This window comes from Mesoplodon densirostris, chromosome 16, assembly GCF_025265405.1.
Source record: "Mesoplodon densirostris isolate mMesDen1 chromosome 16, mMesDen1 primary haplotype, whole genome shotgun sequence".
Lineage (NCBI taxonomy): Eukaryota > Metazoa > Chordata > Mammalia > Artiodactyla > Ziphiidae > Mesoplodon > Mesoplodon densirostris.
Window position 1 is genome coordinate 39,244,513 of NC_082676.1, and position 20,219 is coordinate 39,264,731.

Consider the following 20,219-nt stretch of genomic DNA (forward strand, 5'->3'; position numbering starts at 1 on the left):
ACTGTGTGGTAGAGGCAGCCCTTCCCTGACGAGTCTGTTCAAAATGCTAATCAAAGTATTAGGGCCCTGTCATCATCTCTCTCGAAACAATGTCCAGACCCACCTCTCTCCTTCTAAGTCTTCTGAGAGACCAAAGTTGAACTCATTTCATCAAGGCCAAATGTCAATCATAAGAAGAAATCTATATGAAATTTTAATTGCAAGATGTTCGGTGCAAATTTAATGAGTGAAGTAAGAGATCTGAGAATTCCCGCATTCTCGGTTCATGCATAATGTTGACTTAAATTGGCTCTCTGGAGGTGGAGGGAATTGCATTTTTAGCATTTACACACCGAGAGAGCAAATGGAGTGGACCCTGAAGGTTAAGGTCATAAATCAGAATCATTTAACTGGCTGTGAGTGATTGCCGTAGACTGTACTGGCAGGGAGAGCCGGCTGCAGCACCACTGATGTCTCTGCCTCCGATTATTGAAATGCTCCTCAGTATTCAAAAATCAGTGGCCATTAATCCCCTAAATAGTACCTGTCGGCCTTCTAAACAAATTTCCAACCTGCTAATGGAGACTGAAAGAAGCTGATGGGCAGTAGCTCAGAATTTAAACAAATGAGGGCGCAACTCTGACAGACTTGGAAGCATGTCTTTTTGGTACGTGGCGTCCATCCACTTTGGGGTGAAGATCCCAGTGGAAATGGCTCTTTGCAAAAGAGGGTGTATTCAAGGTAGTTTCTCCTAACCTTGTAATTTCTGGAGACAATGGCCTTGACGTTTTATGTCTCCATCTCTGAAATTTTGCTGGGGACCGAATCAGATGATTTAAAAGCTTCAGTTCAATTGCTTTTACTCTACCCTGTTTACCCACAGTAATTGGAAAATAAGTGCACAGTGCAGCGAAAGGCCATGGCATTTATTGGATAACATGGGAGCAAGCGTGGGGAGGAAATTGCAATTGGTGTGTCAGTCACTGGGGTAACACATTTGGGAAGAAATCGAGAAATGGAAATGAGCCTGAACTCGTGGGGACATGATACAGAAAAGTGATTTCATTACCACAGACACTTCAGTCTATGTTCATTTTCTCTCTGCCTTGTTTCTGGGTTGGATTCATAAATTATATATAAGGGTGACCAGACTTCTGGGTAAGGGCATCATGTTGACTAGAATAATAGGCACCACTCTGTAACTGTTGCATTTTAAATCTGGCAGAAAATGAGATTTGTGTGTGGGTGTGTGGGAGAGACGCTGTAGAGATCTGTCTCATGCCTGGTTTCACCTTGAAAAAATGGAGCCAAATAAGGGAGGCTGAAAATAAATGCTGTTTTCACGTGCAGTAGCTCAAAATAATGGCCCAGACTCTTTTAAGTCCAAATTTGTTAGTCATAGAGAGAAGAAATAAACATTTTAGCTGCAAAACCTTCCCCTCCCTGGCCCCCGTCTCCCTTAGTTGAGGCAACTAATGGCCAGAAATGAAGGAGGACTTGCCCCCTGGTTGATGGACAGACAACTAAAATCCAGGCCGGTTGCCACGAAAAAGAGCAGCAGCTAAAAACCATATTCTGCAGGGAGTGTGATTTGAAACACCCCACGCACAAAAGCAGTTTTGGCAGTATGTATGAAGAGTCTTAAAAAATGTCCTTATTCCCTAAACTCCTTTGGGATTGATTCTATTCCCCCTTAGCACAGATTTTCATTTCTAGTAACCGATTCCAAGGAAATAAGTTGACATATAAAGAGGTTCATGGAAGCCTTATTTTAACACATTTGATGCAAACTACCAGTCTGCTGGTGGGGGAATATTTAAGTAAGAGATGGAGCATCTGCTCATGGGCGATTAAGGACCCACTTGCAGTAGAGCTTCAGAGAACGGATGACAACACTGGGCAAATGCTTACAGAAAATGAAAAGAATGGGCTCCAAACACGTCCACCCAGGGTGTTCACACCTACACAGAAGATGCATAGCTGAACATCTAGAAGCAAACGGAGAAGAAGCAATGATTTCCTCTGGGGAATCAGTTTTTAATGTGCTGGTTGATGTAAGATTTTTTCCAGCAAGAGATATTTCCAACCTGATTTATACTATTCAGTCATGAGAAGAAATCACATTGGAAAGTGAAAAATTTTGTTGATTAGCTAGAAAAACTATTTTCCCCCAATATTTTAAATTATGAAACTAATTCAGCAACAGGGTAGCATATATAAAAAGGGGAGAATAGGAAAATAAGGAAATGACCCATAATCTCATCATCCTAAAGGAAAAAAAAAAAAAAAAGAAAAGAAAACACCAAAGACAACTAACTGTTAAAAAATGATTTGGCTAAATAAGTGCTCTCCAGTGGAGTCTGGTGAAAGTTGTCTTCAAAATTGCTGCCGAAGTGATCTTCCTAAAATCTGCCGTGGGCTCCTCTTTGCCTACAGGATGGAGTCCAGAGTTGTTAGTGGCCATCCAGGACTTTGCCCCATTGTGTTCCTCCCTGTTCCCCAAAACTGATCCTACCTTGCTCTTCTCCCCTTGTTCATGCTGCTCTGGCTATGAGGAATGCCTTACCTTGATCTTGCTCTCCTAACAAACTCCTCTTCCCTTGTCAGAGCCCAGCTCAAATATCCCCTCAGAGCCCAGCTCAAATATGCCTTCCTTTTCGATGCTTTCGCTCATCCCACCCCACCCCCACACCCTCCCCCAGGGAGGAGCGAGTGCTTTTCCCTTTGCTTTCCTGAAGCCCTCTTGTTTATTGTCCTATACAATACTTAATCATGTTGCAGTGTATTTATCTGTCTACATTTTCTCCTCCACTGGACTCTGGGGTCAAGGACTTAGGGACCATATCTGACTCTTCCCTGCGGCCCCAGCACATAGCACAACGCCTAGCCCATTATAGGCACACACAAAAAAGGTTACTTTTATTTTTGTTGACGTTTTTTAAACCAGTCCAGACAATGCTCTTTCAGAGTACATTTTGTGAATGTTCTGATGGTAGAAGAAGGGCGTTGATTGCAGAAACTTTGGCAATATGGAAATATGAGGGAGGAAATGAAGGTCACCTGTGATACCAGTACCCAGAAATCACCAGGCCAGTACGGTGCTCTGGTCCTGTGTCTGAGCACATGAACATACACATAGACATTCTTGAAAACAAAATTCACGGAGTATTTACATTCTGCTTTCATTATATTGTATGCATGGACACAAATCATCTATAACAGGATATTTATGTACGTTAGCTTCACCAACCTCTGATTATTAGACATTTAGCTATTTTAGGCAATTTCTGATCTTTTACTTTCCCTCCCGCTTCCCTTCCTTCTTTATTCCTTTCACCAAAATCGGGTCTACAGGCACAATGCTCTGTGTGACCTACACACAACTTCTATGCACATCTCTGATTATTTCAATAGCATAAATTCCCAGATGGGACTTTTTTTTTTTTGCGGTACACGGGCCTCTCGCTGCTGTGGCCTCGCCCGTTGCGGAGCACAGGCTCCAGACGCGCAGGCTCAGCGGCCATGGCTCACGGGCCCAGCCGCTCCGCGGCATGTGGGATCTTCCCGGACCGGGGCACGAACCCGTGTCCCCTGCATCGGCAGGTGGACTCTCAACCACTGCGCCACTAGGGAAGCCCTCAGATGGGACTTTTTAAGTTTTCTGAGAGCTATTACCAAATTGTCTCTGGTGAATACACTGTCACAACCACTGTTTTTTACTCTCGTAAAGAACTATACACACATTTTATGTTAAGAGCCAGCAACGTATCTTATTTTAGAAAGAAGTCACCTAGAAGCCAAAGAATGTATCTTATACTGTAAGGCAGCAAAGATTCAAGTGGAAATAAATACGTCCATGAAAACTCGCCTTCCTGGCTCTTCTTCCCACTCAGTGGGAACCTCTTCTGAATGCTCGTCCCTGTTATGTGAAATCCATTTTAGGGCAGGTCTGCTGTGAGCCACAGCCAAAGCCTCTTAGTGTCTAAAGCACTAAAAAGACTTTTTTTTTTCCCTTACCAGTATGTACTTTTTTGATTGCAGAAGTAATGCATATTCATGGTAGAACTTCTTGGCAAATAGAGAAAAATATAAAAATGTAATAAGAACCACTCAAAATCATACCACAGTTTATATTTGGGAGCATAACTTTCATGTCCAACAACACACTCGTAATTGGTGGTGTCACCTCTAGAACCTACACATGTTCCTGCTATATGAACCTTGAGTTGATAGACACCAACTCGAGGTCATTGGCACCATCCTAAATTGCTGTGTGACTTCTTGGCAAGGCACTTACCCTCTCTGTTCCAAAATTTCTTAATCTGTAAAACACACGGGTTGTTCTGATTCTATCAAGACTCAGCCCTAAAGATGTTATGAATGTGTAACAGTGTGATTCTAATAAGAATCAGATTCACGGCTAGTCTGACATGTAGGCAAATTGGTAACCACCTATGTGACCAGTGTTACTCAGTCACATGACATGCTCACCCCTTAAAAATCTACATCTATCCTTTTCCATTTCTTTATGATCTAGCCACACAGGAGCCACTCGTGTCTTCTCTGATAAATCCCATGCTGTTGTGCCTCTGTGCCTTCGCCTCAGCTGTTTCCTCTTCTTGGACACCCTTTCCTGACCTTGTCTATGGCAGGACACTGCTCAGATGGCACGTCCTACAGGGAGCCTTCTCTGCTTTCCTTAACTCTCCCGTGTTCCCGCAACACTATGTCAAAATGGTTATAACAGCTCATATTGAGTGGCATTGCAACTTTTGTGAGCATGTCGGCCTTCTAACTCTGGGGACAACTTGGTTGACCTTTGTGATCCCAAGACCAAGTTCATAGCAGATCTAAGGGAAGAACTGAGCACTTTATTTCTGCCGGGTGATAATTCCTTATTATGAGTCCTGACATAAGTAAGACATAGCGACTGAATGTGATTTTCCTTAGAGGAAGCCACGGTGACAATGGGGAAAGTAAAAGGAGGCATTTGCTGCCATCAGGCCATGAGCCGTGGAGCAAGCCTGTGATTATTTTCTTGCAGCAGCACAGGAAGCCTGTTACAATCTGAGAGGGGAGCCGAACACCTCGCTGGAAATAAAGGGGAGGCATGTGGCACATCCAGCAGACAGTGGCATGTCTCAGATTAGCCAGAGCCCCTGAGTTTTAGCAAGGACCACCAGCCTCTGTGTATTCACCTTCTAAACTCTGCTACTTTCTCACTAATTTGTGAAATACATGGCAACATCTTCAGGTTCATAGATGGGATTGATTTGGCATTGACTTTCTACTTTTCAACTATATTCATAAAAACCATATTAGGTTGATGCTGTTGCCTTTAGCAGTGATATTTTCCAATAAAAGTAGCACATTATCAGACAGATTTTTTTCCTATGAAAGACATATTCTGAGACTCTGGAAAAGCACTACCTTTCTGGGAAAGAAGCAGGAAGAACAAAGGGGACAAAACCCCATTCCTCACGAGCCATGTCTCTTCCTACACTTCCAAAGGCCCTCTCAATACCCTGACACCATGACTCCACTTGCCTGGCCAGGGACCTGCCTGACTACCCTAGGAGCTCACAGGTTCCCAAGAAGAAAACAGAACTGGGGACTGAGGCTGCAATCCTTAGCTCCCAGAGCTAATGAGCCGAGGTGATGCCATCTGAAAGACAGGGGCCTTTGTGTTTCCTTCTCCTGAACTTCGTCTTTTTTTGGTATTGTGTCCACTTGACTCAGGCTATAAATCCTTATGGCTGGGGTAATCAGCCCCTTTATCTCTGGGGGTCTTAGGCATAGCCAACTCCTCTCCCATTTGTCTTTGAGTACAGTCATTTGTTGAATAACTACTTACTGAGCACTCACTATATAAACAGTAGACTATTAAACATTAAAAAATCAGCAGTGTGGTGGGAATGTGAATTGGAACAGCCACTATGGAGAACAGTATGGAGGTTCCTTAAAAAACTAAAAATAGAACTACCATATGATCCAGCAATCCCACTACTAGGCATATACCCTGAGAAAACCATAATTCAAAAAGAGACATGTACCAAAATGTTCATTGCAGCTCTATTCACAATAGCCCGGAGCTGGAAACAACCTAAGTGTCCATCATCGGATGAATGGATAAAGAAGATGTGGCACATATATACAATGGAATATTACTCAGCCATAAAAAGAAACGAAACTGAGCTATTTGTAATGAGGTGGATAGACCTAGAGTCTGTCATACAGAGTGAAGTAAGTCAGAAAGAGAAAGACAAATACCGTATGCTAACACATATATATGGAATATAAGAAAAAAAATGTCATGAAGAACCTAGGGGTAAAACGGGAATAAAGACACAGACCTACTTGAGAATGGACTTGAGGATATGGGGAGGGGGAAGGGTAAGCTGTGACAAAGCGAGAGAGAGGCATGGACATATATACACTACCAAACGTAGGGTAGATAGATAGTGGGAAGCAGCCGCAGAGCACAGGGAGATCAGCTCGGTGCTTTGTGACCGTCTGGAGGGGAGGGATGGGGAGGGTGGGAGGGAGGGAGATGCATGAGGGAGGGGATGTGGGAACAGATGTATATGTATGACTGATTCACTTTGTTATAAAGCAGAAACTAATAAAAAAAATAGAAAAAAAAATCAGCAGTGAATAAGAGGCCCTTGACCTTAAGGGGAAGGAAGGAAAGAAAGACATTAAACCATTTACTAATACAATGAATTATTTGACTTCCGTGGGACACAGGGTACCTAGTTCAGGAGGCTAGGGCAGTGGTTTGAGAGCACAGATGCTGGGGTCCAACTGCCCAGTATGGACTGAAGTTTCCATCCTTATCAGCTGTGTAACCCCTGGGAGCATTCTGTGGCCTCTCGAAGGCTCCATGTCTTCATCTGCGGAGGAGGTGGCAGCAATGACACCCAGTTGACGGGACTGCACGGTACGTTCACTTAGGAGGCGCTTATGAAGGTCAGCAACTATTAAACGCCTGGGGGAGTCCGTCTGGACCTCAAACAACATCTCCAAATAGAGGTGTTAGAGCCACTCCTGCAGGACCAGTGAGCAGGTGGCCCAAGAGTGGTTCTGGGACTCTGAGGCCATATCACCAGTCTTGGAGAACAGTGCTCTGTTGTTATGGGGTGTGCGCCTCTCATCCCCATGCTTAAACTTAAGTCATCTGAGGGATAACCTGGGATATCCCCATGTGGGGAGTGGGGTACTTGCCAGATGAGGAGACTGCCACCTGATGATCTGGCTGAGAGCTTATGCTGCTGCTTCAAGAACAGAGCAGCAGGGTGTGGGGAAACTTACTAAGAGGCAGTGGAAAGTGTAGTGAGGAGGAAAGGCTCAAGCTGGGGCAAGCTGCCTGTCCACCAGCTGCTGGGCAAGGGTCCGTGTTCCCCACGAGCTGAGTAGACTTGGGGAGGATAGCTGGGCTGGTGTCGTCTTGAAAGGACCTCAGGTAAGAGGACCGCCTGCCTGGGCAAAGAGACCCCAGGGAAAAGAGCTACAAGAGTTGAGAGTCCTGCTAGGGTACAGGCTGAGGGGCTGGCAGGAAAGTGCCTGGCCCCCATCAGTGAAGGGTGAAATTGTATGAGTTCCTTATATATTTTGAATATTTAACCCATTATCAGATATGGTTTTCAAATATTTTCTCCAATTGTGTAGGCTGCCTTTCACTCTGTTGATTGTTTTCTTTACCGTGTGGAAGCTTTTTAGTTTGATGCAATCCGTTTATCTATTTTTGCTTTTGTTGCCTGTGCTTCTGTTGTCATATCCAAACAATCATTGTCAAGATCAATGTCAAGAAGCTTTTTCCCTATGTTTTCTTGTAGTTGTACAGTTTCAGGTCTTACATTTAAGTCTTTCATCCATTTTGAGTTGATTTTTGTATTATCCAGCAATCCTATTTCTGGGTATATAGCCAAAGGAAATGAAATCTAGATCTTGAAGAGATATATGCACACCCATGTTCATTGCAGCATTATTCACAACAGCCAAGATATGGAAACAACTTAAATTTCTGATAAATGGATAAAGAAAATGTGACATATACACACACAGTTGACCCTTGAACAGCTTGGGAGTTAGGTGCACTGACCCTCCATGTAGTTGGAAATTCATGTATAATTTATAGTTGGTCCTCTGTATCTGTGGTTCCATGTCTGTGGATTCAACCAACTGTGGATCGTGTAGCACTATAGTATTTACTATTGGAAAAAAGTCTGTGTAAAAGTGGACCTGCACGTTTCAAACCTGTGTTGTTCAAGGGTCAAATGTGTGTGTGTGTAGTATATATATATACACTACACACACACACATATATACATATATATGAATATTACATAATGGAATGATAGAATATTATTCAGCCTTAGAAAGGAAGGAAATCTTGCCCTTTGTGACAATATGGATGAACCTGGAGGACATCTGCTAAGTGAAATAAGCCAGAGAGATAAATATTGCATGACCTCACTTATGTGTGAAATTAAAAATAGTCAAACTCATAGAAGCAGCGAGTAGAATGGTGGCTGCTAGGGTGGGGAGGGGGAAATGGGAAGATGTTGGTCAAAGGGTACAAAGTTTAGTTATGGAAGATAAAGAAACTTTGGAAATCTAACATACAGCATGGGGACTATAGTTAACGACACTACATCATGTATTTGAAATTTGCTAAGATGGTAGATTTTAAGTGTTCTCATCATAAAAAAAAGAACAAAGAAAGAAAATGGTAACTATGTGAGGTGACAGACATGTTAATGAGCTTGATTGTGTGACCCTTTCATGATGTATACAAAATATCGTGATGTACACCTTAAATATATATGACCCCTATTGTCAGTTCTACCTCAAAAAAGCTGAAAAAATATTCAGAACAGTGCACTTAACATGACCAGAAAAGAATCATTGCTCACATCTCCCTGCATCCTCTGGGTGAGACTCATATTTGTGATCCTTCAGCAAAGTACAGAACAACATTTGAAAGAGTCATGGGAAGCAGCGTTCATGGGCCGCACCGTGGAGGATGGATGCAGTGTCGTGAGTGATGCTGTGACCGGCACTAAATCCCAGTGTTGCAAGAGGATCTATACTGTTTCAGTACAAACAGGTTCCCAAGAGTCATAGCAATTGTGAGTACTAAGGCTGATCTCATTTTCTTGTGGTGGGATATGTGAAATAAACCAGGAGCAGCACATGTGACAATCCTAATAAGGCAGGTCCTTGAGCTGCCAGAGCACAAGGAAATGGCACAGTGTTTGGAAATGACAAGGGCAGAAGCCCGCTTCAAATCCGGATTCTCCTTCTTCCTTCCCATGGTCTTGGGCCCATTGAAGGATGTCTCTCAGGGACATGAGAGGACACGTGGTGTGGACCACAGCCAGGACTTAACAAGACTCATTGGCTGAAGGCTGACCAGCTGCTGCCTGGGATGTTGCCTGAAGTACTCGTCTGTTGGGATGGAAGATGGACTGGGATCAGAACTCACCTGGACTCTCCAGAGACTCACAGTGGGGCTGCTCTTTCCCTCTAGCATCTCCTCATGTCCAAGACAGTCTCTGACAAGCTCAGGCCAGGCCCAGTCTGTATTCATTCATTCATTCATTCATTCATTCATTCACTTTGCCGATTCTATCATGAATATGACAGAGTCTCTGTCATTCATCTGAGAAAACTTTATGCAGCACCTATCATGTGTCATCACTGTTCTAGGTCCAGGGACTACAGCTGTGAGCAAAATAGACAAAAATCCTTCACCTGGCAGAGGTTGAGTTCTAATGGAAGGCAATAATAAACAAGCAAAATATATTGTATACTAAATTGTGTTAGTTACAATGGAGAAAAGAAAGCAGAGAAGAGGCAGGTGTTAGTAGATGCATGGGGTGGGCTCCGTTTTTTAATAACATGTCACTGAAAAGGGGACATTTCAGCAAGGACCTGAAGGAGGTAAGGGAGGAGCATTCCAGGCAGAGTGGATAACAAGTGCAAAGGCCCTGGGGCCACAGCAAGCCCAGGGTGATTGAGAATGGCAAGGGGGCCCTTGTGGATGGAGCAGAGAGGATGCAGGGAAGAGAAGTGGGGGATGAGGACAGAGAGGAGACAGGGTCCAGGTTGTGTAGGCAGACCAGTGGTTCTTAACCTTGGATGTGCATTAAAACCACCTGGGGAGTTTTAAAAATCCTGATGCTGAGGCCCCACCTCATACCAGAATCCCATTAAATCTGAATCCCTGGGGGTGGGATCCAGGAATCAGTATTTTAAAGGTCTCCCAGGAGATCCCAGTTCTGTGCAGCCAAGACTGAGAACCAGAATTTGGGCCGCTATGAGGGTTCTGCTTTCAACCAGCAGGGAGTATGGAGCAGAGGGATGGCCTTATGTGACTTACATTTAATGGGCTCCTTAGGTTTGCTGAGTTGAGAATAGATTGCCAGGGACAAGGGTAGAAGCTGGGAGACCTTGAAAGCAAGCTGCTTCTCCACTGAGGGCTGTGCTTCTGGGGTTCAGCTATAGGCTCAGAGGAATGCAGCCCACCTGGGGTTGTCTAAAAAGGGGTCTTAAGAGGCCCACATGAGAGGTGGGCACTGAACTAAGTGGTCCACCGAGGAGGTGAGGCATTGCCCAGGTCAAGAAAGTACAGCAAGAGAACCCCACTGGGGATGTGCAAAACCTCCACAAATATGTCCTAGAAGAGGGAGGGTCACAACTGTGGGTCCCCCCATCCAGAGGGCCCTGGGACTGGACCACCTCTGCAGGGACCCATGGGATCTTGTCCACACTTCCCCTCTCCTCTATCCCCTGCTCTGACCCTGGAGGGAAGTGAAGCTGGGGAATAGAGGAGGGGGCGGAATGAAGAAGTAAGAGACTACCCCTCCCCACCACACCAAACACACACCATACACTCCAGAAAGCTGGCCTGGTGGGCAGAGAGGAGGGGTTCCAAGTGGATCAAAGTATGAAGAACGGAGTATTGTTATTAGCCTAGACTTGACTGTAATAATGTGATTATGACACCAGGCAAGACGGTTTCAATACTGAGATGAGACTTCCTCTCACTGAAAGTGACTTGGAAGGCGATGGCAGAGTACTGCAGTGAGATCCAGGGGTGGCAGGGACCAACCAACATGGTAGCCACCAGCCTCATGGGGCTATTTCCATTTAAATTAGTGAAAATTAAATAAAAGAAAAAACTCAGTTCCTTGGTCACATTAGCCACATTTCAAGTGCTCAATGGCCACCCGTGGCTGGTGTCTACGCTACTGAACAGTGTAGACCTAGAACATTTCCACCACCACAGGAAATCTTATTGGAAAGTGCTACTCTAGGGAGTGGGCTTGAAGAGCCCAACCATGGGAGAATGTATGAAGCTGGTTTCTGCCCCCATTTTACTGAGTCTAGATGGTTCCATGTTAGTTAAATTTAACAGTTACTGAAAATTAGGGAGGGATTATTTATTTTTTAAGAAATAGAGAGATGGGAGCATGTTAATATTCTGAAAGAGAAAGATATTGCAGAAAGGGAGAGAGTGGTGACGTGGGGGAGGGAGGGGTGATACAAAGGGCAAGGATGGTAACCATCTGTCCTTCCGGGGGGAATGGAATTGCAGGTGTGCATTTCCTTAATACTTAAATGTTCTGTAAATGGAAACAGTAATAACCAGGAATCGCACTTGCAATACCTCCACTGTACTTACAGAGCCTCAGGCAGGATATCTGACCCATTATTGTCAGCACACAGGGGGACTACGTCCCAAACCATTCATTTGAATTCCTCTGTCCAGTCACCGTTTCTTCACTGTAGCACTTGTATGGCATATGAAAACTGTATTCGTCTCTGCAGACACATCCAGAGAAAGGCTGTGTAGGCTCCCATGAGCTGTCAACCACAGAAGCTAAGAGAGTCTTTCCATACATGCATGCAAGTGTGTATGCCCATGCTACACAACAGCCAGAGTAGGGGCACGAAGTCCTTCAATATTTACACCTCCAGGGCTCATAGGATGATGAGTGAGTGGTGGTAGAGATGTTAAACATGACCATGTCGGGAGATCCAGCAGAAACACCCTCCGGCCCACAGGGACAGAGCACGGAGCTGCAGAAGGAAGGCAGCAGTGCAGTGCTTCACACCCAGAGCAAAGCCACTCTTGTAGAAACAGTCCTCAGTGGAGGCCATGTCACAGGCTGCCTTGGGCAGTAGCAGTTTCCTTAGCTACACTTTGGGTAAAGAGTCAGTAGTCAAGGTGCATTTTGAGCCTGCAAATAAGCGTAGAGGTAAGGTGATTCTGCAAAGCGTCACAATCCCCTAGATGAAGAGAGGGGCTCATAGCCTGCACTGGCTTGGAACAAGGAAAGTGTGGGGCATCTTATAAAGGAGCCACGGATGCGGACGACACAATGAAAGAGGCAAGGGAGTAAAAAGGTGACTCTCGCATCCCCAATTAGCTGGGGGTCGCCATGTCTTCTCGCTGGAGAGATGGATTGGAAGTGATTGTCAGGCTACCATGCTCCGTACCTTTGTAGCTGGGGCTGGATTTAAGTCTAGGTTTGTCTGACTCTTCCTTCCACTAAGCCAGGCACTTGAGAACTGGAAAGGGGAGAGGAGGGAGGGGAAGATTAATCTGGAGACTTGTGCTCACATCTTTAGCCTGGTTTCAGTGTGATTCTGCCTTTAACTTAGCATTAAATGTGGTTTCCATTCCACATGTGGGTTCAACCCTTCTCAGCCAAACTTTCTCTCTTTAAAAAGTCCTAAGTCAAGGGACCCCTCAGGGCTGTGAAGTGTGTGTCTGACCTTGGTGAAACAGCTCTGTTGTCATGGAAACTATGTAGCCGGAAGTGAACAAATCAGCAAGGGGCCCCACCCCACTCCCTTGTGTTTCAGCCAGGGGGCAAATGCCTGAGGTCAGGGGGCTTGCGTAGGGATCCCAGTTCTTTGCTTATTAATTATATAGCCTCGGACAAGCGTTTGCCTCTGTGCCTCGTTTTGTCAGATGAAGAGTGCGGATAGTGATCACAGCCACTTCTAGTGTTTTGCAGTGATTTACAGGAGTCAGTTTGTGTCTGTGCCAGATACGAGGTCCGTGCTCTCAAAATAGTAGCCCTCATTTGTACATTATGACAGTCTCAACCCATCAACCTAGAGCTTCAGACTCCTGTGAGTGGCCTGTCTTTTAGCCTCACAAGCACCCACGGTTTGACATCTCTGAATAAGATGGATAATTACACCAGGAGGAAGAAAATCAGAGCTCTAATGGGAAGACATGATTTGGAACATGAACTCTGTGTCTGGAGCTGTCAAACTGTTTTGGCAGTTGTACCATGAACAACGGCAAAAGCAGGGGCCGCTGGTTTGCTGCCGTGCAGTGATGAATTCCTAGCTTTGTTTGGAATCTCGTCTTGAACTGTAAGAAGGGAGGCAGTATGATGGAAAAGACCCAAGCTGTTGTGTTGCCCTTGCTCAGCTGCCGACCTACGTACGCCCTTGATGTTACCTAACATTACAGGGGCCAGCTTCCCCATTTGCAAAATGGGTTGATAGGACCAGGTGGCCTCCCAGGACCCTTCTTGTCTGTGATTCTGTTTCTCCGTGAAATAGAGAACACGGCTCCAAACCCCCTTCCCTATGAGTGATGAGCTTTATTTCTTTATGGGGGAGGGGGAAGTGTGTGTATTTCTCTTACTTAAAGAGTAGTAGAATACGGTGATACGAAACTGCTAGTGTCCTTGGAAACAGAGAAGATGAAATTTTGAGTTCTTCATTTTTCACCATTTTGAGTTAATACACAAATGTGTTTAACCTTTTCTAAAATTTGACACTCTTTCCTAGCACTTACAGATTACATAAAGCAAAGATCTACGCCTGAAACTCTTGTCTCTGTAATATGAAAAATGCAAGGGTATATCCACTCACAGCAGAAACATATTACCGCTCTTATGTGGACCTTTCACTGAAAAGATTGACTGGGATTTGGACTCTTTTAGAGACTATAACACGATTTAGTAAGGAGTGGGTGCCAGTGGAGGATTGCAGAATTGTCTCAGGTCCAGACTTACATTTTGGGGCATGACAAAGGCTTGCTATCTGAGTGCTACAGACCCCACTCTGGGACCCTCAGACACCCTAAGATATCTCAGCCTTTGGGGAATCTGTCCGGTGTCTGACACATAATTCTCTCCTCTGTGTCTCAGCTTTTCCCCGGACCCAGTCTTTCATCTCCCTTGGCTCCCCTTTGTCCAGTCCTGCCCTCTCCAGCCCTCACTCTAACTCCTGAAACCTCCACCAGAGTCCACTTACCCAGGAGAGCTGGGAGCACTCATCCATCTCATTTTTCTCTCATGCCTGAAGTGCTCTCTTTCCAATACCTGGGGTTGGGTAGGCAGTCTAGTCCAGTGGATACTGGGTTCCAGAGTAATGGGGGCCACAGGTCAAGAGAGTGGCCTGTGGTTAGACCAGGGCTGAAGCTGAAGTACTGGGTGGACCATTTGTAGAGGAAACATGGGGGAATATCTCCAATTGGACAGCATGCATAGCCTCGGGCAGACTGGTCTCTGGGGAGCAGAACTCTGGTCTTGGTTTGACCTTCAGGGGGCATCCTCCAGGATTCTAAGGAAAAGAGCTGCCAAGTGTTAGGTTATGTCTCCTCAAAAAGTTAGACATGTGGGACTTCCCTGGTGGTCCAGTGGTTAAGACTTCACCTTCCAATGCATGGAGTGCGAGTTCAGTCCCTGGTCATGGAGCTAAGATCCCACATGCCTCACGGCCAAAAAACCAAAACATAAAACAGAAGCAATGTTGTTAACAAATTCAATAAAGACTCTAAAAATGGTCCACATCAATAAAATATGTATAAGAATTTAGATTAAAAAAAAAGGTTAGACATGGAATGATCACATGACTCAGGAATTCCACTCCTAGTAAATACTCAGAATAACTGAAAACAGAAGTTCAAACAAAATGTACATGAATGGCAGCAAATAACCAAAAGGTGAAAACAACCCAAGTGTCTATCAATGGATGAATGGACAATGCAATGTGGTATATTCATGCAATGGAGTATTATTTAGCCATGAAAAGAAATGAAGCCCTGACACATGCTACAACACAGATGAACCTTGAAAACATTATGCTTAATGAAAGAAGCCAGATGCAAAAGGACACATATTATATGATTCTATTTGTATAAAATGTCCAGAAGAGGTAAATCTATAGAGACAGAAAGTAGATTAGTGGTTTCCAGGGGCTGGAGGGAGGGAGGAGTCAGAAGTGACTGCTGATGGGTATGGAGTTTGGTTTGTTTGTTTGTTTTTTGTCTTCGAACTATATAGAAATGATGGTAGTACAATGTTGTGAATGTAAAACAACACTGAATTATGCCATTTAAAATAGTTAATGGTTAATTTTATGCCATGATAATTTTACCTCAAAAAAAAAAAAAAAGATGCACTGAGAGACTAGTTATGTTACTGGAATGAGAACCCAGAATGAGGATCACACTAGGAATGTGTTTGGCTTGCAGATAACAAAAATCGTATTAACAATAGCTTAAATAAATGAGTGCTTATATTTCTCACTCAGAAGTCTGGGGTAGGTGGCCCAGGAATGATATGATGGCTCAACGGTGACATCTTGAACCCAGGCTCTCATTCTTCTGCTCCACTATTCTTAATATGCCGGGTTTTTAAATTTCCTTTTTCTTTTTTTTTTTTTTTTTGTATTCATACTTGTTGCCTCATGATCACAAAATGGCTGCTGCCATCCCAGCCATTACATCCATGGAAGGGCAGGAGGAAGACGTTGCAGAGTCAAAGGAGCATTCCAGTCTGAGTCAAAGAGTCAGACTTTTAAAATAAGCTTTCTTGGAGGCTTCTTCATCAACAACAGAATGGGGTCAGGTGGTTGCCCATAGATCCATCAAAGAAGGTGACTTGGGAAAAAGCCAGAAGCATAGGGGGTTGGTTCAGTGAACTAATGACATCTATACAAAGATGGAAGATGAAACCTAGAGCTTGAACCACACGGAGTGGGAGTGACGTGGAGGTCCTCCTGTGCAGGAGCCTGGATCTTGCCATGGCAGGGTTGGCAGTGGTGAACTTTGACTTCAGGAAAGGTCAGCATTATTCAGAGCTTCAGCCTTCAGGGAAGGGGCACTGTTTTTCCCTGGAGAAGTCTCAGAGGGAACTTGATTTACTGATTTCAAAAATTTTTAAATTTGGGTTTGCAATTGTGTTTTTAATTTTTTGTGTTTGATCCATGCTAACAATTAGAACACAAACTAAAATCCTTTAGCACTTAGTGGAAAGTAGGGAACTGATTTAGCAGCATACTCACTGGAGGAAGGGAAGATGGACTGCTTGAGTAATTCCTGCCTCCTCAGAAGCCAGGGCAGAAAGAATCCTGAGCTCAGGGCTGGTGGCCCCAGAGAAGAGATGCTGAGGAGACTCAGCCACGAGGTGCGGTCAGTGTGTTTGATTTCCTATACGTACTTACTCTGTGACCTTCTTGAAGCCAAGTATCGCATCTTATTCATCTCCATTTCCCCAGAGCCTAGCACGACTCTCAGCACATAGTAGCCCTCCGTTAACATCCATTCATGTTTTTAAGATGGGATGAATCTTTTGACTCTCCATAAACATAGCCTCAACCCGGCATCCACAGTCCAGTCTTCTGTTCATTTCACTTTCCTTGGCAAGACCAGCTCTGGTGACAAGTGGAAAGCAGAGCTATGTTTCTGTAAGAGCTTTTCTTTCCAACCTCAGCATGGTGACAATTCCCTCCTTGAGCCCCCAGATGGATTACTGTAGAAAAACACAGGCTCTGTGGTCAGAAAGCAGTAGCTTCCAGTGACTGGATTTGAAAGCCCATTGTAAACCTATGATGATTCAAGCAGGTGGCCCTGGCTCGAAGCCGAGTCAATCAAAGGAACAGAGTATGAAGTGCACAACAGGCTCAGTATATGTAACAATTGAGTGTACAGTAAAGTGAAGGGAATGATTTTAGTCAACGAATTATTAACAGTTTGGAAATTAGACTTCAGGATGCCTTAAAGGTGTTATTTAAAAAACTCATAAGAATGTTAGAATAATATATATGTTGATTTTTAAGTTCCGGTTAAAGGCGGAATTTTAAAGATTGATTGGTGCATTTGACAACCTAAAATTTTAAAGTTTTAGTTTGGCAAATTACCACCATAAGCTAGAAAAAGAGCTTAATATGAGCTGGGGCATCTATTTGCAACATATATTACAGAAAAAGGTGCGATCAACTTAATATATTGAGTGGTAACAAATCACTAAAATAAAGAATGATTGCCCTGGTTATAAAATGGGCAAAAACACTTAACAATTCACAAAAGAAGAAATGCAAATGGTAGGGAAACAGGAAAACAGGTCATTATCACTACTGATTAAGGAAATAAAAGTTTAGACAGGAGGTCATTTTTTGCACTTTTACAATTTTCAAAAATTGGCATTTTTGAAAAAGACAATGCCAGTGTTAGAGTTTGAGGGAAGGGGCATTTGCATACACTGATTTAACCTAGTACAACTGCATATATATGTGTGTGTGTATATATATTTGTATATATATATGCCTGAAAATATTCTTATTTTTTGAGTCAGAAATTCCATCTGTAGGAATTTACCCTAAAGAACAAGTCTGGATGCAGGCAAAGATTTATTTGCAAGGATATTCATTACATCATTGTTCATAATAGAAAGAAATTAGAAACAACCTAATTATCCAGTAGAGGAATGGTTAAATAGAATTTGGTACAGCAATGCAGTGGAGAATTATGGGACAATGAAAAATAGTGTGGAACACAGGGAATCATGATTAGAACACATTAGAACACATTAGAAAGGGAAAAAGCAGATGTATAACAGTGTGTATGATTCCATTTAAGTGTGTATATGAGTGTGTGTGTGTGCACACAAGTATACGTAGAAAGAAAGGTAGTTATCTTCGGGTATTGTGGGTGACTTCTCAGTAAGTTTCAGTGTTTTTCATATACAGCTTTCACTCATATAAGCAGATTTAGAGACAAATATTTAATTTTAAAAAATCCCTGAACTTAACTATTTATTAACTGTGTTATCTTAGGCAAATGACTTAACCTCTCTGAGCCTCAGTTTCGCATCGGCAAAGTTTGCATAATAGTATCAATCTCTTAAAACTGTGGTGCAGAAAAAATGGGATAATATATATGAAAGCTCCTGATCCATATTAATCACTCAGTAAATGCAATGCCCGTTATTTTCTCAGGGATATTCTCTCTCCCTTATCTAAACGTGTGCACAGGAGAGGTTCTAATATTAAGCTGTTCTATTTTACAGTGACTTTAAATTAATGTCTTTTTTTCTCCAGATGGATTTTATTCTAAGTCTGTGGGGTTTTCACTGTAAAATGAAAAGGTTTGTTTCTATAACTTTCTATTTAAAGAATAATTGCAGCCGTTTTCCAATTTGCAGAAAAATTGAAGTCAGTGCCTAGGAATTTTTTCACTTTTCATTTTTCCACTCCAAAACCACATCAGAAACTTGTCCTTAAACATTTGTCTCTTGCTCCCAAAATGGTCATAGCAGAAACTCCCATGAATGAGAATCTGTATTAGCAAAGTCACATTTGGTTATTTAAACAGAGCAGGGTGTCTGCAAAGCAGATGCTGACGCTATGGATGAAACCAGTATGGGAAACACTTCATCGTAAGCAGCGTTCTCTCCTGGGTGGAGATGTGAAAGCTCCTGGTTTCTCCAAAGTTATAAAAGAATGGAGCAGGTACCCACCCGGGGGGTGGTCATTAGCTGGACTGACACCAATCCACCTGCCCAACTTCACAAGGAGCCTGTAGGTTAGGTTTCTGGGGATATAGTGTGTGATTGTTGCGTCATGAACCTTGGGGGAAAACCAATACCCTGAAAAATCGGCAGTGCTTTCTTTAAATTGAGCAATAATCCCTGGCAGAAATTAGACCAAATTGACAATTCCCATTGATTATGCTTTTAAAAATATCAAACTCCATTTCAGGAAACAAGACATTTCTCCTCCAGACTGTTTTGAAATGGCCCTTTGCCAGCTTTCTGCGGGTTCATTAATAACCTCATCCTGGTATTGGTCAGGCCCACCTCTTGCAGGCCTGGCTCAGCCACGAACCTCATTAGAATCCAGGTCTGTGTTCCTGGCAAACAGCTGCCTCTTGCACTTGAAAACTGATGGGGAGAAAAATGGTCCCTGCAGTTCCTATCAGCCTTAAACAGAAACATCTGCTCCTCAGGAGCCTTTTGCTGGCTCGGTTTGCAGGGAATGCATTCTGGGGGTGGGTGAAAGCACTGTCTCCCTGCCGCAGTGACGGCCAGAGAGAACTGCCCGCTGCAGGAGACTGTGGGCCCTGGGAATAGTCCACCTTCCAGGAAAAGGAAGCTCCCGCCACACGTTTTGTAAAGCTTTAAAAACACATATCTGAACTTAAAAGGGAAATATTGTCTGGTGGTGAAAAGTGCTCCTGAAAGAAGAGAGAGGGAGAGGGAGAGGGAGAGGAGGGGAGAGAGAGAGAGAGAGAGAGAGAGAGAGAGAGAGAGAGAGAGAGAGAGAGATAAAGCTGATTGAATTCAGGAGTTTTGAGTTTTTGTTTCTCTTTTTCTTTCTTTTTTTTTTTTTTTTTTTTTTATCCAAAATGTGTTTATTGGGATGGTTTCCCATTCATCTTGATTCCAGGGGCTTTTAGTGCTGCTTCCGTCTGAAGGAGCATCCTTCTGTAAGCCTTGCTTTTCCTCCTGTAGGCTGGCAGAGAACGGTAGAGCAGCCAACACACAAAACTACTGTCTGTGCGTGGCTAAAGACGGTGGTGATTTTATAGCATCCTGGGCATTTCACATCCATGAAATAGGAATTGGGGCTCTGCACCAGGCGCTTCTTCTTGTGTTTCCTCTTCTCCTCGTCTGGAGAGGGATGAAGGAGATCCTTTGTGAGAGGCATGTTCTCGTGGGGAGGTCGTCACCGTCGGAAAGCTGTTTCTCTTTTTCTATCAGCCGAGCCACATATGAAGATTTCTGGTGTGGAGGCATCCTCTGAGACAGATGGTTTTCTTTTATCCAGCTTTATTTGGCATCCCACCACATTTCTCTGTGTTTAGGCACAGATTAAATAAGGTGATGTAGGTAAGAGGCCTCACCCAGAGCGTGGATTCGGTAGTCCTGGATACCCCGTCCTCCTTGTTATCTTCCGAAGGCTCTTAGGATACTAATTTCTTC

The 20,219-nt window shown here is 43.8% G+C and overlaps 1 protein-coding gene across 1 annotated transcript; it reads right to left on the reverse strand.

The window, feature by feature from the left end:
- Nucleotides 1-19,651: 19,651 nt before the first annotated feature.
- On the reverse strand, nt 19,652-19,961 carry LOC132476213 (small ribosomal subunit protein eS27-like). The gene has a single exon (XM_060078021.1). The coding sequence runs from the start codon at nt 19,942-19,944 to the stop codon at nt 19,690-19,692; it is 255 nt and encodes an 84-aa protein (XP_059934004.1). The 5' UTR covers nt 19,945-19,961; the 3' UTR covers nt 19,652-19,689.
- Nucleotides 19,962-20,219: the final 258 nt, after the last annotated feature.